Raw genomic sequence first — 24,927 nt, 5'->3', positions numbered from 1 at the left:
ATTTTGGAACCTCATGGCACCAAGGGGCCATTGTGGCACTGCAGAGCCTTATGGACCATGACAGGATGTTCTGCCCTGATCAGGCCCAGAATCCACTCAGAGAATGCAAACAATGCAGGCTCTCTGTGCTGAGTTACTGCTGGCACCAAGGGGCTGTTTGGGTGTTGAATTCTGCTAAAACCAGCCTGGTTCACCAAACTGCAAATGCTCATCCTGCTTTTTGGAACAGGATCTGACAGAGAAGCTGCTCACTGGCCTGGAAATTCATGACTAGCAATCCCTCACTGTATAGCTCTAAAAGCTCACTCCAACTTTGATATGGCAGATCCCTTCACAGACTGTCTTGAAGCATGTGGAGCTTCTCCCATGAAGCAGGGATGGCTCTTCATGGTCATTGCCCAGGGGTTAAGGGAAGGAGAGAGATCTGCCCTCTTTAGTTGTGTGAGAGTTACATCAATCTCTGCTTAATGATAGTTTCTTTGCTGGCTTCAACACAACTGTTTTAAAATAACTGCTTTGACACAGTGCACTGCACTATTTTATGCTATAATATACTCTACTAGGAGGATTTTAGCTTTTCCAGAGTGTACTGAAGATTTAAGTAAATTATTAAGATTTTTCATCTATTCACTTGACTGTTCTTTTGTCTGTTCATTTCTCATAACAAATAACTCATTTTATAGATCTGATTGGCCATCATTAAAACCTGTGGAAAAAAGGGATTCAATCACACCTCTATAATTCCTGAAATTTAAATTGCAGAGTAAATCTGAGGCTAAGATTGAATTCAGTCACCCCCAGGCTCCTCTCTGCGAAGGAGTTTAGAAAGCAAGGGGTCCTTTCTGTCCCCACAGCTCAATGAGACATCTTCTCTAATAAACTCTGTCTAAAACTTCTGTTACCTCTGTGACACCATGAGCTTCCACACTATCCTAGGACTCCTTTGGTTCTATGAGGCCCTGCAATGTCACAGTGATCCCTTCATTCCATGAGATTCTGCAGTGTCCCAGGTTCCCTTCAGTTCCATGAGGTCCCAGAGCACCAAAATGACCCTTTGATTCCATGGAGTTCTGAAGTGTCCGAGTGTCCCTTTTGTTCCATCACTGCAGAGTCACAATGAGCCCTTAATTCCATGAGGTTGCAGAGTTACAATGATCCCATTGTTTCAATAAGACTCTACAGTGTCACAATTCCATGAGGTTCCACAGTGTCACACTGGTCCCTTGTGCTACTCAAGGCCCTGCACTGAGACAAAGGTCCCTGAAATCCATGAGGTTCCACAGTGACCTCGTGATTCCATGAGGTCCTGCAGTGTCACAATGGTGGTGTCAGGGATGGTGGAGCTTTTCTTTTTGTAGTTACAAACAGAATGAGAAAGAAATAATGTCACCAAGGGCACCTTGGAGGTCCAGACTGGAGTTGTGCGGAAAGGAATTTCACTCCAAGAGAAATGCTCTGATGCAATGTGACACAAAGAAAGGGCCTGGATCAGCCCAAGGCTTTATATTCCAAAGCAGATCCAGGGAGGAGGGAGAGATGTCAGTGCAGGAAGGGGCCAGCGAGGTGGGGCAGCCGGGGGATGCCGACAGCCTGCAGGGAAAGGGGCAGGGCATGGACACTGTAGGACAGCCTGGGCTGGAGAGGAAACAGGGATGTGCAGAAGCTGAAAGGCCCCAAGAGAGGCAACTTGTGCAGGCCTTTGGCCATGGCTGCTGTGTGTGCCCCTGATGGCATGAGGAGACAAGTGAGCCTTGCAGCCCTGGGGCCTCATTGCCTCCTTGTCCCTGCTCAGCAGCCTGGGAGGCGCCACCTCATTGTCCTGCCCTTGGCATTGCACATCCCACATCCCACTGCCCCAGGAAGACCCCTGAGGAATGAGGGAGGAACAGAATCTGCTTTCCCAGGTGCTGGGTGTCAGGGCTTGACCCTCTGGATTAATGGAACACTTTCAGCATAACTCACCATCAGAGCCACCTTTCCTTTGCTTGTCCACAACTGTCATCACTGCCTCCATTTTCTACTCTAACTATAGTCTGGGGACACTCTCAGTTTGCCCCTCAGTGGGACCCATTAGCACTACAAGAAAATTCAGTGTTTCAATATGACTTTGACTTCTTGAGAAGTTTTTTGAACTCACTCTGATGGACTGAGTCTGATGTAAACAACACAAACCCCCCAGAGGGCCATTAAATGCCCTGGGCTGTTGCTGTGCTGCTGAGCTGGGCCGGGCTCCTGGCACACAGGGAGCTCCTGGCAAGCGGGCAGCGCTGCAGAGAGACAGCTCTGCCCAGGAGCAGCTCCTGTGCACAGCCCAGCAGGGCTCAGGGCACTGCCAGGGCAGCTCAGGGACACCAGCAGGGCACAGACAGAGCTTAAAGGGGCTCAGCATTGGGAGGATGACTCAGAGCTCTTGGAGGAGAAATCTTTGCAGTGCTGGACACGGTGAGTCTGTGGGTGCAGGGCAATGCAGGGGCAGCTCCTGGAGGCATCTCCTAAAGCTGTCCCAGCCCCAGCTGATGGGATGTGTGAGGAGGGGGCTGTTGGTGGGCACTTTGGAATAGCTGTGGAGCCGGGGGCTGCAGCCAGGGATGCCCAGGGCTGTGGGGCAGAGTAGGGCCCTGCAGCCCAGGGTGCTGTGCTGGGGCAGGGACTCTGCTGCCTGCCAGGGTCAGCTCTCAGCCAGCCTGGGGAGCTGCTCACAGGGCTGGGGAGAAGGGCTGTGAGGAAGGAGCAATGGCTGAGATCTGGGTCCTTGTGTGGATAAGGTGCTCTGTGGTTCAAAGGTGCTCAGAGCTGGACAGCAGTGCAGGAGATTTCACAGGATATTTTTCAAGAAGCACAGAAAGGCAGCAGCTGCCTCAAAGGGAATTATCCTGTTCTTACATTCTTTTTCTGTGGGCTATCTGGCCCATAAAAAGTAGAAATTAATTTCTCATTTCAGGAGGTGGCACTTCCATTTCAAATCGTTTACACCTACTGATGAATAAACCTGGGAGGATTAGAAATCTGCCAGGTACACACATCATCAGTGCTTCTTTTCCATTCTCCTCAGGATTGCTTTGAGATTGCCAGCAGAGCCTGCACAGGCAGAGCTGTCCCTGGGCAGTGCCCTGTGCTGGGAGGGCTCTGCAGGGCAGAGCTGAGCACCCAGGGCTGGGATGGGCTCTGGGAGCACTGCCAGGGAAGCAGCTGCTGGCAGGGACAGCTCCAGGCAGCCGCCCTGGACAGGGAGTGAGAGGGAGCTGCTGTTGCAATTCCTCGGGAGGGGGGTTAGGGCAGCTCTGGCCCATCCCTGCTCTGCAGATTTCTGCCCAGAACAAGCCTCTGAGCTCCATCACCCAGTAGAGCCTTTCCCTTTGGCCATCTGATTATCCCTGTAGGGCCTCCAAAGGAGTGGCAAGGAATTTTTCTATTTTCCCTTCCTCTTCATGCTGCCTTTGCCCCCAGTTCAGGTGGGAACTCTGGGCAATGAGTCTGCTGAACTCTCCAGTCAGGATGTAACATCTTTAGGACATTCAGTTCTTTCCCTGGATGATCCTGCTGTCAAGCAGGATGCCTTCTTGAGGGGCAGAGCTGTGCCATTGCAGCTCTGTGTTCCCCACAGCCCCTCAGCACTGAGGCCATGGCAGTGGGGCTGCAAGGTGTGTGCAGGCAGCTGCAATGAGCCCTCTGTGCCCCTGGTGGGAGGGGAGAGCTGAGATATCTCTCTTCTGTAGGATGAGACAGGATGAGGAGTTTGAAGATGTGCACTTGGAAACTGGAGTCACCAGCTCTCAGCAGTGTCCAGTTTCTCCTCAGGGGAACCCCTGGGTGCCTTTGCCCTGCAGATCAGAGAGGTGACAGCCTTGGGCAGATGAGAGCAGGGCTGATGGAAACGCTGTCTGACCCACAGTGCAGGAATGATCTCTTTGCCTCACAGGACACACAGGTTTTCTCTTAGACAGGAGTATAAATACCAAGGATTCCTGCCTTAAAAATTTCACTCCTTGTGTTGTAGCAAATGGAAGGAAAGAAACAAAACTATACCCCCACAGCTCTGCTCTGCATTGGGGTGAAATGGGAGTGACAATGTTGAGAAGCTTTTTAGTACCATGGGTGCCTTAAAACTAACATCAGTTTCAGTTCCCATTTATCTGTTGTTGTTGGACGGAACTGAGTCTTCCAGAACATCAGAAGAGCTCCTTTTTCCCTGGAGCTTTCTGAGCCAGGCCTCAACAGAAGTCCTCAAATGGACCAGCTGAAGGGTTTTTGTGAAGAAGAAGAGGTGATCTGAGGGTGTTACATAAGGACTGGAAGAGGTTTTTTCTGAAACATGTACTGTGACTTGTTACTATATTTTTCTCCTTGGACAGGTGCTATACCCAGGAGAAGCTCATGTCCAACAGCAGCTCCATCACCCAGTTCCTCCTCCTGCCATTGGCAGACACGCGGCAGCTGCAGCTCCTGCACTTCTGGCTCTTCCTGGGCATCTCCCTGACTGCCCTCCTGGGCAACGGCCTCATCATCAGCGCCGTAGCCTGCGACCACCACCTGCACACCCCCATGCACTTCTTCCTGCTCAACCTGTCCCTCACAGACCTGGGCTGCATCTGCACCACTGTCCCCAAAGCCATGCACAACTCCCTCTGGGACACCACAACCATCTCCTACATGGGATGTGCTGCACAGCTCTTTTTCTTTTTGTTCTTCATTGTCACAGAGATTTCCCTCCTCACCATCATGTGCTATGACCGCTACGTTGCCATCTGCAAACCCCTGCACTATGGGACCCTCCTGGGCAGCAGAGCTTGTGCCCACATGGCAGCAGCTGCCTGGGCCAGTGGCTTTCTCAATGCTCTGCTGCACACAGTCAATACATTTTCCCTGCCCCTGTGCCAGGGTAATGCCGTGGGCCAGTTCTTCTGTGATCTGCCTCAGGTCCTCAAGCTCTCCTGCTCACAGTACTACCGCAGAGAACTTGGACTCATTGTGGTTAGTATCTCTTTAGTGTTTGGTTGTTTCATTTTCATGGTTTTCTCCTATGTGCAGATCTTCAGGGCTGTGCTGAGGATCCCCTCTGAGCAGGGACGGCACAAAGCCTTTTCCACGTGCCTCCCTCACCTGGCCGTGGTCTCTCTGTTTGTCAGCACTGGCATATTTTCCTACCTGAAGCCTCCCTCCATGTCCTCCCCATCCCTGGATCTGACATTGTCAGTTCTGTACTCGGTGGTGCCTCCAGCAGTGAACCCCCTCATCTACAGCCTGAGGAACCAGGAGCTCAAGGATGCTGTGAGGAAAATGATGACTGGATGCTTTTCAGCAACAATAACCTGTCTGTTTTCTGATCTATAGAGTTCATAGTGTAACTCATTAGAAGCCCAGCATGCCTTCTCAGGTTTTTGGTGATGGTCAATTGGCTCTTCTTGTCAGGATGTTGTGCACAATAAATTTTTTTATTAATTTCTTTTGTCATTCTTTGTTTTCCTGTGTGACCCAGAATCTCTGTAAATGAGGAATTGTGCTCTCTTTATATTCAAAGAAAATAAATTATCCTGAACTGTTCTTGTTCATCTGTGATCCTAACTGTGGGACCTTCATAAAGCTGCAGGGTAATTTCATATGTGCAGAGGAGAAGGGGAAAGAGTCCAGCACAGCAGCACTGCTGGGGACCAGCAGGACTTTTTAGAGTTGCTCCCTTTCCACTTTCACACTCTCCTTCTAAGACCCCATGTTGGTGTAAGATCTGAGTGCTCTGCCAGTTTGGTCGGACTGTTTCTGTGTGGTGATGCCCAAAGGGGCACAAAGAAACTGCTTAGAGACAGAGTTTTAATCTTTAAGCAGCAAGGTATTTATTGAAGCAACGTTGGGGAACCGTCCGATTCTCGTTGGACAACAGAGTTCCGAAGTCAACAGTGTGAACCCAGAGTATTTATACAGTTTGTGTGAGAGATTACATCATTTTTACATGCATATTCATGTTATTGTAACACTTGGTTATAATATATAGAGCAGGCGGAGTCCAGGCGGAGTCAGGGGTGGGGTCGTCGTTTTGAGGAATATTATGGTCGGAGTTCCTGTTACTTCATCTGGTAGGGGTCTCATTTCACCTCCTCATCCTCGGTGAACTTTTCAACTTCTACTGAATTTTGCTGATTTTAATATAGATCGTGCCAAAATGCTGTGTTTGAAATTTCTTGTCTCATCCTGCAGGTCACCGTGTCCTGTGCTCGGGCTGTGCTTCTCCCTTATATGTTATTGCCTGCATATTTCGTATTGGTTTGGACGGACCTCAAGACCATCTTTGGATAGCTCCCAAACCTGGTTTCTATCCAGCTATATTTCCTGTGGCTGGCTTCAGAGACTGTTTTGTGTTAATTCTTTGGGTCCTGTGCTTGCTCTGCTTCAGTGGGAGTGCTGTGACTGCCAGCAGACAATGGGCATTTTTGTGGCAGAGTTGGCCTCAAACAGCAGTTCCATCATGAAAAGGGATCTCCTCAGCACAGTGCCTGCAGGCTTAGGTCTTCTTCTAAAGTCACTCTGAAGAACATGCACAGAGAATGGACACTAAAGAGGCTCCTTTTTTGGCTTGTTCTCCAGGGGCTCAGTGTGATGAGATCAGGGGCTCAGGGTGGCCTTCGAGAAAATTAGATCTGCTTTTGCTTGTTGATGGCCAGAGCCCAAGCAGATGGAGAATGATCTGGGATTAACATTCCTGGGTCTCTGTAGCTTGTGACAGGAATGATGGCAGGAGAATGTTTTATTGAAGAGACCTGGGAACAGCCAGGAGAACTCAAAGGACCTGCAGGGACAGTTTGTGCCAAGGAGTCAGCAGGAAATTCAGCCCAGTGAGCACAGGCCTGTCAAGTGTGGGGTCAGTCCATGATTATATTCTATATCTGGGTGTAAACTGAAAAACAAGAGCTCTGCAGATCCAGGGGACACATCAGGTACAGGGAAAGGAGTCTAAGTGACCTGTCTTACCCTCAGTGAAATTCCACCTTTGGATCCAGTGTAGTACCCAGACCCATCTCCCAGCACTGGAACAAGGCAGGGCCCCTCTGAGCACCCTCCATGACCACACAAGAGCTTGTGTGGCAGGGGGTCAGTGGCAGGGACCACCATCAGTTGTCTCTGCCTCCCAGCCTGACCAGCACAGCCCAGCAGAGTCCCCACATGGCCCCAGGCACCACAGCCCCCGTGCCCTGCAGAGCAGCACCCCCAGCTCAGGGGCTGTGGGGAGCACGGGGAGGGGCTGCAGGAATGGCTGGTCAGGCCAGTACAGACGTGTTCCCCTGGAGAAAGGCTCTGTGGGGAGATGGGATGTGCCAGGAGAAGAGCAGGACAGGCTGTGGGTGCCCATGAGGGTGGAAAGAGAAACACTTTGCTGTGGGTCCCAGCTTTGGGAAGGCTGCCCTGTCCCTTGAGCTGCCTGAGGAGCTGCTGGGTCAATTCTCTCACTCTCCCCTGGGGAGCAAGTTTGGCTCTGGGGGCTGTGAAAGGCCTGGGGTGGGGAATTAAAGTAAACAATAAATAAACCACAGAGGAACTGGATCATTGTGATCGAGTGAATGCCCATTTATTACACACTACACACTGTTTATATGGAGCTAAAGCTACGTACTATTGGCTACATTGAACCTCACACCATATAACTGCAAATCCCAATTGGTTATAACCCATATCTCACAAGTCCAATGTTTATGTTATCTCATCCTCCATGTTTTCAGGTGCACCTCCAGAATCCTGTGTGAAATTCGAGGCAGTCCCATGAGAAACCTCTGGGGAGTTGCCAACTCATCCAAGCAGCTGTGACTGTTTATTCTTAGCTGCCTTCAGTCTCACAGGGTTGATGCAGGCTGGATCATTCATGAGCCCATTTTCTGAAAGAAACCCCTCAACATATCCCCTCTCTTTATTTTGAGTGATCCAGGCCTGCTCCACAGACTTGTGAACTGTATTAAAAACACATTGCAATATACAAGGCAAGAAAACCAAAGCAGCTACAAAAAGTACAACAATTGTTAGGCCCTCTTTCAAAAAATCAAATGACCAACCATTAAATCCCAACTTTTTCAACCAATCATCAAAAGCAGATGTTGTTACACTCAGCTTTTTCATTCTGTCCTTCAACTGTCTCAAATGTGCATAAATGGACACAGAATGGTCTGATAAATTCATGCAGTACATCTATGAAATTCCTCAAAACTAAGGCCTTGAGGTAAAAGTTGTGCTGAAAGCAAAGACAACCCAAAGCAACTCTATTTTGCAGTAATGCACGACTAATACTGTCTGCATCAGTGGCAAGACAAGGCATCTACATTCTACAGGTAGTTCTTTGGTCCTTAAGGATGCATTGATCAGTCATTGCAGACGTCAGAGGAGACACACACACACACAGGCACACACACAGACACAGGCACACACACACACAGGCACACACACAGACACACACACACACAGGCGCACACACACACACAGGCGCACACACACACACAGGCGCACACACACACACAGGCGCACACACACACACAGGCGCACACACACAGACACAGGCGCACACACACAGACACAGGCACACACACAGACACAGGCACACACACACACAGGCACACACACAGGCACACACACACACAGGCGCACACACACACACAGGCGCACACACACACACAGGCGCACACACACACACAGGCGCACACACACACACAGGCGCACACACACACACAGGCGCACACACACACACAGGCACACACACACACAGACACAGGCACACACACACACAGACACAGGCACACACACAGACACAGGCACACACACAGACACAGGCACACACACAGACACAGGCACACACACAGGCACACACACAGACACACACACAGACACACACACAGACACACACACAGACACACACACAGACACACACAGACACACACAGACACACACAGACACACGCAGACACACGCAGACACACAACCTGACAATTGTCTCTAATTGTGCCACAAGATTGGTAGCAGCACTTCAGCATGGGCCCTTAGCAGAAGGCTACTGCATCTGATGTTAACAGCAGCACAATTGTCACATTCACAAAAGGCACAAAAAAATCTGTCTATAGTTCATCCTTAAAGCAATTTGTTTATCTAACTTCATCTATCATTCATTCATCACTTACTTTTTCACTTCTATTTTATTTTTCTCTTTTTTTTTTCAGTATTGTTCTCCCCCGGAGTTTTTTTGTGAACCCTTTTTTTATTTTTTCTTTTTCTCTTTTTTCTTATTCTTTCTTTTTCCACTGTTCACGCCCCCTTTTTATTTTTTGAACCAGGAACAGACACTTAATTGCTGCTCTGTTCTGTAATGTAGCAAGCTTAACCCTATTTACTGTCAGTACCAGTTAACAATACACTCAAGGCTATAAATGTAGCCTTACTCTAATGATTTAAACCTTTACCAAATTCACATTACTCTGCCAACTCAATTGGCACTTTAACTCTTAACATTATTCTCCTTAACTTCTTAACCTCTTAACAAATTAAAAACATTATTGCAATAACCGAACATCCTTATTTGCTTAAGAAATGACAAACATTATTCTATTAGCTTAACAACTTAATTTTCTGAACAAAAGAAAAAACATTGTTCTATCTGCTTAACATCATTATTTTCTTAACAAATGAACAAACATTCCTGCAGGCATTGTCTTTGGTGCACCAAAGAGCTTGAAAACCTTAACAGAAATATAACACCACCAAACAACACCTTTCTATAAACTGATTATGTTGCATTAAGTTCTACATTCATAAGAACAGATCTTAACACTTCTAATTCTTGTAATTCTAGTGTTTCTTGCAATAAATATGCATTTCTGTATCTAAAAGAACAAATCTTAACCATTCTAATGCCATATAACTAAAACCATTATCTGTTTTAATTCACTTCGGTACTCATAGAAACAGCTTTTTGAAAGTTCCTAATACCATCAGATGGAAATACATAATTTACTATCTGGTGTTATGGATTTGAATCTGAGGGATAGAAACTTTTCTCCAAATTATTAAAGGGTTACAATACCTATAACTTTTTAACAAGAGCCAAATTAACAAAGGAATCAATTCAACAGGAGATTTCTTCAAGGCTTCTGTGTTGCTCTCTGCGTTGCTCAAGGAAGGTGCTGCGTTCTGTCTTTGCATGATGTATTGTAGAGCTGTGATCGAAGGGCACCAGGTCTGTGTTTCGCTGTGCCGAAGACAGGCTGGGCTGTTGCTTGTTAAAGTGAGTCCGACTGGGTTTGTTTTGACTACAATACCCAGAGTCCTTTATGAATGGACTACATTGCCCAGGAGTCTGTACAAGAACCTGATGATGTAGTGCAAAGCTCCACCTGTCCGAACTACAATAACCATGAGCCTTTGCAAACTCGTGCATGGCAGAAAGTTCGGTGACATAATGTGAGGGAGCCGCCCTCTCCCCATCGGAGGGCAGGCTGGCCCCTCCCTGCTCGGAGCGGGAATTTGCAATTTTAAACTGCGCTGCAAAAATTCTCTCGCATGGGCAAACTGGAAAACGGCTGGAAACAAACTTTTGCAGCCTCCCAGGGGAAAGAACAAAGCAAAACAGAGTCAAGAGAGCAATTTTTGGCAACTTGCGGCTTTTTAGCAGGCTGAGGAGAAAATGTGGAGCTTGAAGACAGAACAGGACAAAGCCCACGTGCTGCGAGATGGCCAACAGCTGCATTTGGCGTTATATTGTCCCTTGCAAGTACAGATTTGTGTCCCATTTCCCATTTTTTGCTGTCTTTCTATCACCAACTCTGGAAGACCCCACATGGAGGCGTGGGGGGGTGGGGGAGGTAAAATCGGTGTTCCCAAGGCTATGAGAAACAGCAACGGTGAGCAGGAGGTGGGGAGGAAGCGGCATTCCCAAGGCAGCAGGAGCGGAAGCAATGGCATAGCCAGAGCAGGCAGCGAGCTGGGGGAGAGCTGGAGTTGGGAAGCAGCGGCGTTGGCCAGGGCTGGGGGGAGGAGGCGGTGGCTCTGACAGAGAATGAAGCTGGACCTGTGGCGTGCTTGGGGTGAGCAGTGAACCGTGCTGGGGAAGACGAGACCGGCGCTGTATGGCGGCAGCAGTCAGCAGCAGGTGGGGCAGGACGGCAGCCCACAGAGAGACCAGGGCTGGAGCTGCAGCAATGGTGACCACAGGGCAGTATCCAGCAGTGAGGGTGGCGGTGGGAGCGGGAGCCGTTCTCAGCCAGCACAGAAAACACATCAGTCCCTTTGGTTTTATTTCCCGCAACAAATCCCTTGTACCAGAGGCTTCTCCTCATGGCCTCTGTGCTGGTTTAAAGGTGAACCAGCAGGGGAAATGAACTCACCACGAGAGAGATTATAAGTCAGAGCTAAAATTTAATAATAATATTACAATAACAACACTGACACACAAGGGAAAATTGCTTTCAACTCACAAAACCCCAGCAGTATAACCCAGTGTCCTGGGGCACAAACCCAAGGGGGTTTGTTTGCCCTTGTGCTGAGACCCCTGTGGTTCCCCCAAGTCCAGAGCAAAACGAAAAGAAAAACCTGTTGGTGCAGGCGAGGGCTGTGGTCTGGGCGAGAGCGGGGATCTCCTCCTGTCAAGGTCCTGCTGCTGCTCTGGATCCGACGAGAGGTTCCCGAGGTCTTCTTACCCACCACTTATGTACCCTCAGGGAGCACCCAGTCCCTCCCCCTGGGTGGGGACTCACACAATGGGTGATTAACTCTGGGAGCCAGGGGATGTTGAGCTGTTGATGGCCCATTAGCACCTCCGCCCCCCTCAGGCTGGGTGTGAAGGTGATAATGGCTCTCTGGGCAGCTGCTGCTAATGGCCCATTGACCTTGGGGAATGAATAGAGGGGGTAGAATACACAGCTTTGATCACCCCCACACAGGGTTAGCTGGTCCCTCCTACTGAACTAGGACAGCCTCCCACGTAAACAACTTAAATGCTGTATTAACATCGGGGAAAAAGTCTCTATTTTGTGCCCACTTTAAAACATACTTCAAAGCCCAAAAATTATGGCAAATCCCTTTCTCAGAACAGATGCATTGGAAGAGCTCACCCCCATCACCTCCCCAACTGCTCGCTCACCTGAATTTTTGAGCGAGATTTCCAGATGACTTGTCGTCACTCCGAGGTGCACCCCTTAACTCCAGACTCCATGGGGCACTGCAGGCCTGCTGACCGCCGGGGCAGCGGTCTCTTTGGTTGGAAAACTTCTCCACTTTTCTTCCTCTCATTCTACTGCTTCTTTTTCAGGATGCAGGGGTCAGGGATGCAGCAATCCAAGGGAAAATATTCATCTGTTATGAGAATCCACTGCCATTCGGGCACCAGTTAAAGTAAACAAAAAATAAAAGGCGGAGGAACTGGACACCACACACAGATCATTATGATCAAGTGAATGCAGATTTATTACACACCACACACACTTTATATGGAACTAAAGCTACATACCATTGGCTAAATTGAACCTCACACCATGTACCTGCAAACCCCAATTGGTTATAACCCATAACTCACAAGCCCAATGTTTATATTATCTCATCCTCGATCTTTTCAAGCACCTGCAAAGTCCTGTGAGAAACTACTGTGTGAATCCCTGGGGAGTAACCTCCTCCCTATCACCTACCAGCAGCTGTGCTCCTTGCTGCTTCTCAGCTGATAGCTACCCCAGTCTCACAGGGTCTGTACAGGTCTGAATTGCTCACCCCTGAATTTTCTGTACCTACAGGTCACCAGGGCTGTGCCCAGCATGGATCACCTGGAACGTGATCCACGTCTGTCCTAAACAAGACTCATCAAGAATGTTGGTCATCAAATCTTTACCCAACATGGGTCACAAGGTCTGTGCCCAAAATGAGACACTGTGGATCATCCAACATGGGTCCTCCAATGGATGATGGAGATGGAGCAGCAGATAAAGCTTGTCCTGCAGTCGGGGCACTTGTAGGGCTTCACTTACCGGTGGGTCCGTTGGTGTAAAGTCAAGTGAGTGCTCCGGATGAAGCTCTTCCCACACTCCAAGCACTTGTAAGGCCTCTCCCCTGTGTGAATAAGCCAGTGGGAGATGAGGTGGGAGTTGCGTTTGAAGCTCTTCCCACACTCCCCACACTCATAGGGCCTCTCCCCACTGTGGATGCTCTGGTGGGTGATGAGGTGGGCCTTCTGGTTGAAGCTCTTCCCGCAGTGGGTGCAGCGGAAGGGCCTCTCCTCCGTATGTGTGCGCTGATGCAGGAGGAGAGCTGAGCTGGTCTGAAACCTCTTCCCACACTGGGAACACTTGTAGGGACGTTCTCCAGTGTGGACCATCTTGTGCTGTATCAGGTTGGAGCTGGATCTGAAGCTCTTCCCACATTCCCCACAGGTGTAGGGCCGTTCCCCAGTGTGGATGTGCTGGTGGCGGAACAGGTCGGAGCTGCTGCTGAAGCTCTTCCCACATTCCAAGCACTTGTAGCACTTTTCCTTTGTGTGAAGATGCTGCTGCACCACCAGGTTCGAGCACTGCCTGAATGTCTGGCTGCCTTCCTGGCCCTGGCTGCTTCTTTCCTCCTCTGAGCACAGTGGGCTGGGTTTGGAGCCCCTCCTGGCAGATCTCCGTGGCTTTTCCTCCCCAGTGACTTCCTGTTCCCTGGAGCTGTTCAAAACGGCCTCTGCCAGCAGGTTCTGCCGGGGGGATTTGTCCTCCGTGCTCTCCGTGCTCAGCTCGGGGCCTGGGGCAGGAAGGAACAAGGACAGGCAGGGCATTTGCCTCCGGCCCACAGGGAAGGCCAAGGACATCCCCCCAAACCCGGCCCCGGCAGGACGGCGTCGGCAGCGGGGTTGTCCTGCAGCCGGGGCCATGCTGGGCTGGAAGATGCAGCACAAGGGAGGGGCAAAGTGGCACTGACTTCCTCCTCACCTGCCTGGGGGTCCCGCGACATCTTCCTCGCAGCCTCTTCCTCCATTCCGATAAGCTTTGGGAAGGAGAAATCCTGGTTTGGGGGGAAAAATAAGGTTGGGGGATCCTCCTGCCCAAGTCCATCTCTGGAATTCACCAGGCATCTTGTGCCCTTAAAACCCTTCAAAACAGTAAGATTAAGTAAAAAAAATCCCCTCTCAGGAGTTTCCTCTCTCTGGTCTCTTTACTTTGGGGTTCTGGGGGTCTCCCCTGTCTTGGCCGCTGGGGGTCCCACGTCAGTTGAGGGTTCCCCCTCTCTGGGGTCCCTGCCCTCTCCAGGCTGCCGGGGGTCCCGGGAATCAAAGGGGTCCCTCCTCTCTGGTTTCCCCACTTTGGGTTTCTTGGGGTCCCTCCTCTCTGGGGTCCCCCAGTTTGGGGATAGGGCCCTCTGTTCCTCAGGATGCCGGGGGTCCTGAGGGTGCCCCATTTCCGGGGTCTCCTTTTTGGGATCCCAGGGGGATCCCCGAGCAGAGAGTCAGGGCATAGGGGACCTCTGGCACCCTCGGCATTCCTAATTGGGACCCTGGAGAGGGGGAATCCCACAACCCCAAAGGGGTCAGATCACAGAGTGGGGGACCCCTGGCATTCCCGGGATCTCCAGCAGCCTGGAAAAGGCAGAACCCCAGAGAGGGGCCCCCAAAACACAAGGCACCCCCAACAGCCTGGACAGGAGGGACCCCCAAACCCCAAAGCGGAGAGATCAGAGAGAGTAAATTTTTCACAGGGCATTATGGAGGTGAATTTTGGTGCTTTGAATTCCTTTGGCCTTAATCTGCATATTTTGGAGGGGGTTTTGGCCAAATCTTGATGGTTTAGGGTTTCAGGGGATCTGTGCCAGGTGCCTCCATTTGGGGGGATGGGAGGATCCCAGGATTTTCCAGCATCCAGGGATGCTCCCCAAGCAAAGCCCCTTTGGGGGTGACTCTCTTTGTTCCCCACACTGAGGTCGCTCCTCACTTGCTCACACCATTCCCTTTTCCAAGAGCATCATCCCCAATTTCCCCCTTTGATCTCGCAGAAAAAAACAACAAATAAACCCCATTGTCAAGTTTTTTTCGGGCTGCCCACGTGTCTCACTCAGCTTCAGTTCTCTCTGTTTCAGCTTCACTTCCAGATCCCAGTTTGGGGCTCCTGAGGTGTTTTAGGGGCCTCTTGGGGCAGTTTGGGGGTCCTGGGACAGAGTTTAGGGGGGTCCTAGGGTTGTTTTGGAGGGTCTGATGGCAGTTTGGAGGTCCAGAAGTACTTTGGAGGGCCAGGGAAGGGTTTGGGGGGTCCTGGGGTGGTATGGGGGGGGTCTGAGGGCAGTGTGGGGGTCCTGGGAAAGGTTTGGGGGACCCAGAGATGGTTTTAGGGGATCTGAGAGCAGTATGGGGGTTCTGGGAGGGGATTTAGGGGGATCCTGGCCTAGTTTGGGGAGTTCTGGAAGTAGTTTGAGGGCCTTGGGGCAGTTTGGAGAGGTCTGGGTGAGAGTCTGGGGGGAGGTTGATTGAATTTGGCAGGTCTGGTTGCTTCAGAAAGGGATTTTGGCGGGTCCTGCGGTGGTTTGGGGGGTCTGGGAGGAAATACAGGATAGCCTGAGGGTAGTTCGGTGGGTTCTGGGCAGTTTAGACGCTCTGAAAGAGGTTTGGGGGGGTCTAGGAGGGGGTTTAGGGGGTCTCTGAGGCGTTTGGGGGGGTCCGAAGTGTTTCAAATGCTCCAGAGACTTCAGAATGGGATTTGGGGCATCCTGGGGGCCCGAGACAGTTTGGGAGGTCCTAGGTGGGCGGTTTGGGGGTCTCAGGGATTTTTTTGGGTGATTTTGGGGGATCCCGAAGCGGATCCCGGGGTGGTGGGAGGGGCTTACCCGGCTCCTTCACCGTCACGGCCAACACGGCCCCGGGGGGGTCCCGCGGGTCTGTGGGGGGTGGGTGGGTCGTGAGGGATCCCCAAAGCCCGCCCCGAGTCCCGGAATATTTCCTAAATGTTCCCAATTATCTTCCAAACCTCCCTATGGCGCCGCCAGTGCTCATCTCTCCCGGCAGCGCCCTCGAGTCCCGCCCCCCGGTTCCACCGCCTCTGATTGGGCGCTAAGAATGCCCGTCACCGCCTGCAGCCAATCAAAGTTCAGGAATGCAGCGGGCGGTGACGGGACATGGAGTCCCGCGCCATTTTGAGCCTGTCCTGTACTACATCTCCCGTCATGCACCGCGGCCCGTTCTGGCCAATCACAGGCGGGACTACAACTCCCGCCCCCCCCGCGCCCAATCGGGTCGGTCCCACTCCCATTGCAGCCCCCCAAGTGCCCCCCGGACCCCAAACTGCCCCAGAAGGGCCCCAGGACCCCCAAATGCTCTCCCAATACCCACTCAGGACCCCCCAAGTGACCCCCAAGTTCCTTCAGAACTTACAAGTGACCCCTAAAACCCTCGTTGGACCCCCAGATTCTGTTCCTGGACACTCGAGTGACCCCCCAGGGGTCCCCTCAGACAACCAAGTTCTTTCCCAGTGCCCCATAAATGCCCCTCAGACCCCAATGGGACCCCCAAGTGCCCCCCAAGTGCCTTCCAGGCCCCCAAATCCACCCCAACCTCCCCAAAGCCCCCCAGCCCCCCCTTCCCATGGGCCCTTCCCGGGATTTGGGGCTGCAAAGGGACACTTGGAGGTTGGGGGGGATTTGGGGGCACTTGGGGGGCTGGTGAGTTGGGGAAGGGATTTTGTGTGGAATTGAGGGAATTTAGAGTGGAATTCAGTGGATTTGAGGTGAAATTAGAAGAGGTTGGGTGGAATTAAAGGGATTTGGGATGGAACTAAATAATCCTTATGTGAAATTAGGGGATTTCTGTGGAACCTTCAGGATTTGGGATGAAATACTTGGGATTGTAAGAGGGATCAAGGTATTTTTGAGTGAAGGTCAGAGATTTGGGATGGAATTAGGGATATGTTGGGTAGAAATAAGGAAATTTTGCACGTAGTTAAGAAGATTTGAGGTGGAAATAAAGAGAATTGAGAAATTTTAGGTGAAATTAAAGTAATTTTTGGTGAAATATATGGGATTGGGGAGGTTATAGATGGAATTAAGGGAACTCTGGGCAAAAATAATGGAGATCTTCAGGAAAATTAAGTGGATTTGGGGTAAATCAGAGGAGTTTTATGTGGAATTAATAGAAGTTTGGGTGGAAGACACGGGAGATTTGGGGCAAAATCAGCAGGACTTTGATGGGTTTATAGAGATATGAGTTGGAATTAAAGCAACTTGGAGTAGAACCATTGCGGTATGAGGTGAAAATCAGGGTATCTTTCGGTGGAATTAAAGGAATTTTGAGGGCAATTATGGGATTTTGAGTGGATTCCTGGGGATTTGGGGTAAAACTGGGGGGATTTGAGGTGAAAGTCCAAGGATTCTAGGAGGGATTAAGAGACTTTTGAGTGGAATTAAGGGATCTGGGGTGGAATCAGGAGGCTTGATGCCACCAGAAGTAGTGATGGGAACGAGCAGGTGAGATTTTTGGGTTGTAAAGTCAACAAATCCACTGTTCCCAATGAATTCCCAATATCTGTCTGTGTCCTGATGGATGTTCCTCCCCCTGCACTCACCCAAGTGCACACAGGGAACCAGGAGGGTGTGGAGTCCTCCAGCCAGGTGTGCTACCAATGTGGGTCACTGGGAATGTGGCTCACCAGGTTGTTCCCAATGTTCCAGGTTCAGGAGGATTCCCAGCACAAAATAAAAGACACTAAAACACAGCTGAGGCAGCAAAGCAGATATATTGGTGAGCAAAGCCAATGGATCCTGTTCCTTGGCACACACACAGCACATCCCCAGCCCTGCAATCTCCCCAGGCCAATGGATCCTGTTCCTTGGCACACACACAGCACATCCCCAGGCCTGCAATCTCCCCAGGCCAATGGATCCTGTTCCTTGGCACACACACAGCACATCCCCAGCCCTGCAATCTCCCCAGCCCGCGGGGCAGGAGCAGCAGGTGCAGCGGCACTGGCACCAGGGCAGGCAGGCACTGCCCCTTCAGGCCCTGCCCTGCACCAAACCAGGCCCAGCTGGGCCTCCTCACCCCCAGCCCAGCCCACCCCTCCTGTCCCCTCTCTCTGCAGGGCAGCTTTGCCAGCTGCAGCACCAGTCCCTGCGTGCCCATCGCACCAGCCCAGGCTGCAGCAGCTCAAGGGCTGACTCCGGGACAACAACGGCTTTGCCCTTTATTGTCCCTGGGGCACAGCCCAAGCTCTCAGCACTTCCAGCTCACACTGATGGCTCTTTCTCCAGGCCTGAGTTCTCCACAGGCAAACTCTGCAGAGTTTTCTCACACCAAATCAACAAGCACAAGCACAGACCAAACATGACAGGCCCAGACACGTCTCTGGTCCCTGACACAAAACCTCCTCAGAATACAAACCTTCCTCTGCTTCTGGTGTTTGAGAGGATAAGGCTTAGCCCCAGTCTGTTCTATTTCCATGCATTGCAGTTTGTCACATGATTATGGACCACAAACACAGGCTGGGTGGAGAATGGATTGAGAGCAGCCCTGAAGAGAAGGACTTGGGGGTGTTGATTGATGAGAAGCTCAGGCAGCTCTGCTTGGCTGGGCAGGGAAGCCACTGCCAAGAGCCCAGTGGTCCCTGAGCATCCCAGCACGGGCAGTGGCTCCTCTGGGCCAGCGAGGGGCTGGGAGAGGGGTCTGGGGCAGTGTCAGAGCCCAGAGGGACCCCCCAGCAGAGATCAGATGGTGTAACTCCAGTGTGCTGGTGGGACCTGCTGGCAGCTGCCTGTCTCTCACTGAGAACTTGCTGGGCTCTCCCTCATCCAATCTCCTTTCAGAATGGGATTTAGGGAACGGATCTGAAGCCTCCCTGCAGGGCCCCCTTTACTCCTGCAGCCCCTGATGCTGCAGGTGTGACAATGATGGGCTGAGCAGCATTTTCGGGCTCCCATGGAACCACAGGAACATCCATCTAAAACAGGCAGTGCACAAAGGCATTTCTGGAACAGATCTGATTTTTGTTATTAAAACTTTATGCTGTATAAATTTAGTTTTTCATTTTTTTCCCATGGCTACTGGTTGCCACCTGAATTTTATCAGTAAAACTGCAATTGCCTCTTTTGATCACAGCCACCCACAGTGCATTTGTGACAGTGAACTCAGTGTTTCTGTCTCAGGTGTAGCGATCAGCAGACATTGCAATGCCCACAAGCCCTTGAGCGCTAAGTCAAGGACAATTAGGGCCATACAGGCCTCATTCCCAGCACTCAAACACAGCCCTGTTGCTGGTGCTCTTGAAATAGAATAAAATTCCAGAGGCCACCCCAGAAATTGCCCCTGTAGTGTCAAATAAAATTAAAACATCCACCTTCCCCTCCTAGATGGACCTCTGACCAACAGTTCCTGCCCACTCCTGTTCTGGTTGCTTCTGAGTGACCTTGTTGTCAGGTCCCAGTCAGATCTTCTCAAGGGTTCCATGTTGAAAAGTCTGAGTATGACCTGATCAGCTGGAACAATGGAACACTTGTCATAAAATGTCCCTGTTCTCCCATGGGATCACACTGAGATGTTTTCAGGATGTGCATCAACAGCAAGGGCAGAACTGTTGCCCTCCCACCCTCTTGGCACTGTCAGCATTCTTTCCTTTGGGCTGCACATTTCATCTCCCTCACCTTTCACCTCTTCCCACCTGTCCTGCCTGAACTGCCCGTGGCTGAAGGCCCCTTCCCAGCAGCCTGTCTGCACAGCAGCACTTGCCAGTGCTCTCTGCATTTCCCTTCCCCTCACTCTTGGGTTACTCACACACCTCTCAAAGACCAACTTTGGGCTTTGAGCTTCAGGGAGTGAAAAGCTTTCCTGTCCCTCAGTAATTGGTCTAATTCTGTCATCTGCCAGCTTTTTATTTGTGTTTGTTTCATTTATTTTCTCTCTAATACATTTCATGCATGGTTATGCTTTGGGGAAGGTGAAGCCCAATGGTGGCATCTTAGACCTGGCACAGAGTTGAGGTGTGTGTTTGTTTACAATGGTGAAACGTATGAGTTTCAGATTGCAGCAAAAATAGAGGAAAAATCCCTCTTGCCTGTGTTCAGCCAGTTCTCAGAGCAAAGTAGGTCCCAGTTGACTGATGAGACACAGGATGGGGCTAGGGAGGTGTGGAGCAAGGTTGTCCACACTGTCCGACCTCAAAGGATCACTCTCCAATTAGTCCAGACCTTCTTAGGAGTGAACCTGGGCCAATATCAATCAGAGAATGCTGCAATCACCTCTTCTCTAAAAAGAAAAGTAATTATTCACATAATTTAAAATAGGAATGCGCATTTATTAGAAACTCTTTCAAACCTTTCTCCAAAACTGTATTAGGCATTATTCTTAATTAACTCTCCTTGATTAGAGGACAAACTTAGAAAGAGCCATGATCAGCTGGGACTTTCTTTATCTTAACAAGCCCCATGGTGCATTTGATGCTGAGCCCTTGACCTCAGGTCCTGAGAGGAGATTGCACAAACCTTTCCATAAGTCAAAGTCAGAAGAAAATCACAAAGTATCTCAACGCACTAATGGTCCCACTGAGGGCCATTCCCAATACAGGCTCTTCACTGACTGGTAGGAGGAGATAATTGGAAGCCTTGATTGAACAAACCTCTCATAGACTCAGTTTCAAAAGGAAAGGAAAAGTACCTTAATAAATATTGAGTCCTTTGAGGCTTTAACAAGCCTCACCTTGGGCTATTACTGACAAAGCTTTTCAAGGGACTAATTAAAGCAGATAATTGCAGGCCATGATTTCACAAACCTCTCATAGACTCAGTGTCAAAGAGAAGCACCTCAATAAGCTTTGAGTACCTTGAAGCATTAATGAGCCCCACTGAGTGTTGCTACTGATGAAGAATCTCAAGGGACTCGTTACAGCTGATAATTGGAGGCCTTAATTGAACAAATCTCTCAGAAACTCCAAACCAAAAGCAAAAGTCAAAGTACTTTGAAAAACCTGCAGTCCGTTGGAGCTTTAAGGATCCCCCAAGGGCCATTCCTGACAAATCCCCCTGTCTTGGTTTGAGATAAGCAACTGCCAACCCCCCCAAGCACAGAGAGAAAAGCCTCCCTCCTAACACCAGGGAAAGGGAGGAAAAGAGAGGGGAAAGAAAAAAAACACTTCAAATGGCATTTATACTAAATCTACATATATTTTTCACAGAAAGAAAGAGACAATTAGAAGAGAGTACAAATATACACTCACACAAGTCTGCAACAACAAGTTCCCCACCTCAACTTCTTAACGAACACACAAATTCTACTGTCCTAACTACACATTACTTAAGAAAAGACTTATTCCCCAGGGAGACAAACTCAAGCAGAAAGGAGAGACCCAGAACAACACATTTTACTTTCCTGAGATACCCAGTGAGCCAGTGGTGGGCCTGGTCCTCTCCATCCCGCCTGGGACAGCATCGTGCGTCCTCCCAAGAGGAGGGCTGAGAAGCGACTGCCTTAACCACTCCCACACTGGTTCCTACTTTCCTGGAGATGATGTCATAATGTGGTATGGAATACAAAAGTACTGGCCAGAAGAGGTCAGCTGTTAGCTCAGCCCAGCTCAAGTCAGCTGACAGCTTCGGCCTAGTCCACACTTCAGAGCCCAAATCTAGGCCCACCTAGGTGAACCCATAACATTCTCCACCCCTTATTCCATACCATATTATGTCACTCATATCTTAGGTTCTCATGCTTAAACACTCTTTATTTTTCCAGGGCTGTTTCCCACCCCTCCATAATGTGTCTAAGAGTCCATTAGGATGGGGTAGATATTTCAGACGGGAACAAAGCAGTTCCACTCAGGTCATCTTATCTGATGGTTCATGTCTTTCACTAGGGTTACCATCCTCTCCTCAGGAGTCTCTAGTTTCCCACTGGAGTTGGGGTTAGAATAGTGTTCCCAGTCAGTTCCACCCCTTGGCCTCATCCACCTACAGGTGGTCTGAGGCATCATAGACCCATTGAGCCAGGAACAACCCTCCCCCAGCCAGTCCAGGGTGTGATGTTCTTCATTGGCTCGGCTCTTGGGCACATCAACACTCACATGACGAGTTTTCAAAGATTCAACTCAAACAGCAGTGTCCCAGCACACATCAAAAGCTTACACAGGCTTCTCTTCATGTCTTTCTCCTCGGTCACACAGCAGTACTACAGTTCACCATGTGACCCATCCCCCTTAGCAGCAGTCCTATCAGCTTTGGCAGCCTCGGAAGCAGCCCCGACAGCAGCACAAGCAAGCAGCAGAGGCAGAGGCAGCCCCGGCGGCTCGCCGGCCCTGGCTCGCTTGCAGCCCTGGCTCGGCTTGCAGCCTCTCACAGCTCACGGCCTCTCACAGCTCACGGTCTCTCATGGGTCGCAACCTCTCACAGCTCACAACCTCTCACAGCTCACAGCCTCTCATGGCTTGCAGCCTCTCACAGCTCACAGCCTCTCACAGCTCGCAGCCTCTCACGGCTCACGGCCTCTCACGGCTCGCAGCCTCTCATGGCTTGCAGCCTCTCACGGCTCGCAGCCTCCCCCGGCTCGCTCGCAGCCCTGGCGGCAGCCCCGCCAGTGACAGCTCTGGCTCCTGCGGGTCGCTCAGCACTGCGGGCGCTGGTTCCGGGCGCCGCATCTGTCGGGTTCTCTGCAGGGGGTTCCACAGCTCCTCTTTTCCTTGTTCACTGGGGTCTCACAATGGCAAACACGCTTCACAACTGTGGATAACCTTAGGAACAGTGTTCACGGTTAAATCCACCCCTCGACTTTATCCATCTACAGGGGGCCTGAGGCACCATGGGCCCATTGAGCCAGGAACACCTCCTCCCCATGCCAGTCCAGGTGAGATGCTCCTCATCAGCTCGGCTCCTGGGCACATCAGCATTCACATGATGAGTCCTCAGGGATTCAAATCAAACAGCCATGTCTTGCCACACACGAACAGCTTACATGGGCCTCTCTTTTCTGCAGTGGCTACAGTCACAGCAGGCACCAGTCGAGCTGTTTGAACTCACAAAGACAGTGAAACAGTGAAAATGAGCATTCAGCAGTAAGGGAGAGTTGTTTACATTTTCTGTTCTGGATGTACCTAAAGAAGGCAGTTATCAATCTGTGTTTCTACAACAATCCTCCCGGGAAGCCTGCCAAGATTCTGGGACACCTGCCAAGGTCCTCCGTCGCTCCCGGGTTTCGGCAACAGTAACTGTCTTGGTTTGAGATAAGCAACTGCCAACCCCCCCAAGCACAGAGAGAAAAGCCTCCCTCCTAACACCAGGGAAAGGGAGGAAAAGAGAGGGGAAAGAAAAAAAACACTTCAAACTGCATTTATACTAAATGTACATATATTTTTCACAGAAAGAAAGAGACAATTAGAAGAGAGTACAAATATTCACTCACACAAGTCTGCAACAACAAGTTCCCCACCTCAACTTCTTAACGAACACACAAATTCTACTGTCTTAACTACACATTACTTAAGAACATACTTATTCCCCAGGGAGACAAACTCAAGCAGAAAGGAGAGACCCAGGACAACACATTTTAATTTCCTGAGATACCCAGTGAGCCAGTGGTGGGCCTGGTCCTCTCCATCCCGCCTGGGACAGCATCGTGCGTCCTCCCAAGAGGAGGGCTGAGAAGCGACTGCCTTAACCACTCCCACACTGGTTCCTACTTCCCTGGAGATGATGTCATAATGTGGTATGAAATACAAAATTACTGGCTAGAAGAGGTCAGCTGTTAGCTCAGCCCAGCTCAAGTCAGCTGACAGCTTCAGCTTAATCCAAACTTCAGAGCTCAAATCTAGGCCCACCTAGGTGAACCCATAACAATAATGTTTTCTCAATAGGCAGACCTGGAAAATTTCTGTTCAGGTAACATGGTTAGAGAAGGAGAACCAAACAGAGTGTGCCTTATAGGAATACCTTATTATAACATCAAAGATTTCATTCCTTTTGTTATTGAGGAAGCAAAAGGGTCCTGCTGTGGTATTGGAGAAACCATAGCAGATATCATATAACAATTAAATACTTCCTTAGAGAGGGATCCCCAAGAGCTAAAGTTAGTGGGATCACTCCCTGGAAATGAATCATGTGTTGAGTTTCACCCTGTGCATTCTAGTGTATCAGAATGATCAGAAAATCATTGGTCACTGCAATATTTTCCTGTGAGAAGCACAGATGTCACTCTTCATAATAAGAGTTACACCAATAGCAGTTGGTGTCGGAATGTTGTTGGTTCACAAAATACAAGTTACCCAGAAACGAGATTGGTTCACACAAAAGGTAACCAAAGAAGAGCTTTGCCTTTTGGCTATTTCTTAATCTGTGGTAATAGAGCATGGCCTGGAATACCTACTCAAGTGAGAGGTGGCCCGTGCTATATAGGCAAGCTGACCAAATTTACACAGTCAATGCAAAAGCATGTCTGATGGTCTAAAGATTTCAGTCCTCAAACTGAGGAAAACACCATAGAACATTGGAGTGATACAAGTAACTTGATAGCATCAGTGTTTGCCCCAGTTGGTGTAAACAGAGCATTACGTTTGGTACGAATGCTGAATAGCTGGGTGCAAGAACAAGTAAACATCATTGCCAAAATGCTTGATGATTTTTCAACAGATGCTGATAAAATATAACAAGCAGTATTACAAAATAGAGAAGCCCTAAAATTCTTGCTAATGATTCATGGCTACCAATGTGATGAGTTTGAAGGGATGTGTTCCAAAGAATTAAGCAAACACTCCAAAGAAGTCCATGATAAAATACAAGTGGTGAAAAATAATCTGGACAAGCTAAGTTAACATTTCTCCTTTAAAAAATAGGTTCATTCCCTGAGCCTAATCAGCTGGCAAGAAGCAGTGCTGACACAGGGAGTATTAATTCTGATTGTTATTATGATTTGTTTGATTGCTCTTATTTTCAGAACTAGTCGTTAACTGTCCAATCAAACAAGAACAGTCCAGTTCAAGGGCATGTTTCTTAGCCTGTATCT

At 49.9% G+C, this 24,927-nt stretch overlaps 2 protein-coding genes across 2 annotated transcripts in view; one reads left to right on the top strand and one right to left on the bottom strand.

The window, feature by feature from the left end:
* The first annotated feature begins 4,374 nt into the window (after positions 1-4,374).
* LOC139674675 (olfactory receptor 14C36-like) lies at positions 4,375-5,331 on the top strand. Its single transcript, XM_071561282.1, has one exon. The coding sequence runs from the start codon at positions 4,375-4,377 to the stop codon at positions 5,329-5,331; it is 957 nt and encodes a 318-aa protein (XP_071417383.1).
* A 7,467-nt stretch (positions 5,332-12,798) lies between these two features.
* The window catches only part of LOC139673814 (zinc finger protein 850-like), a 701,437-nt gene continuing 689,308 nt past the window's right edge, over positions 12,799-24,927 (bottom strand). Inside the window, 1 exon segment of the mRNA XM_071559633.1 lies at positions 12,799-13,473. Coding sequence (XP_071415734.1) covers positions 12,970-13,473 — 504 coding nt within the window. The 3' untranslated portion in view covers positions 12,799-12,969.

Source organism: Pithys albifrons, chromosome 7 (assembly GCF_047495875.1).
Source record: "Pithys albifrons albifrons isolate INPA30051 chromosome 7, PitAlb_v1, whole genome shotgun sequence".
NCBI classification, from domain to species: Eukaryota; Metazoa; Chordata; class Aves; order Passeriformes; family Thamnophilidae; genus Pithys; species Pithys albifrons.
Note: the sequence above shows the minus strand (reverse complement) of the source record. Positions and strands in the feature narration are given on the sequence as shown.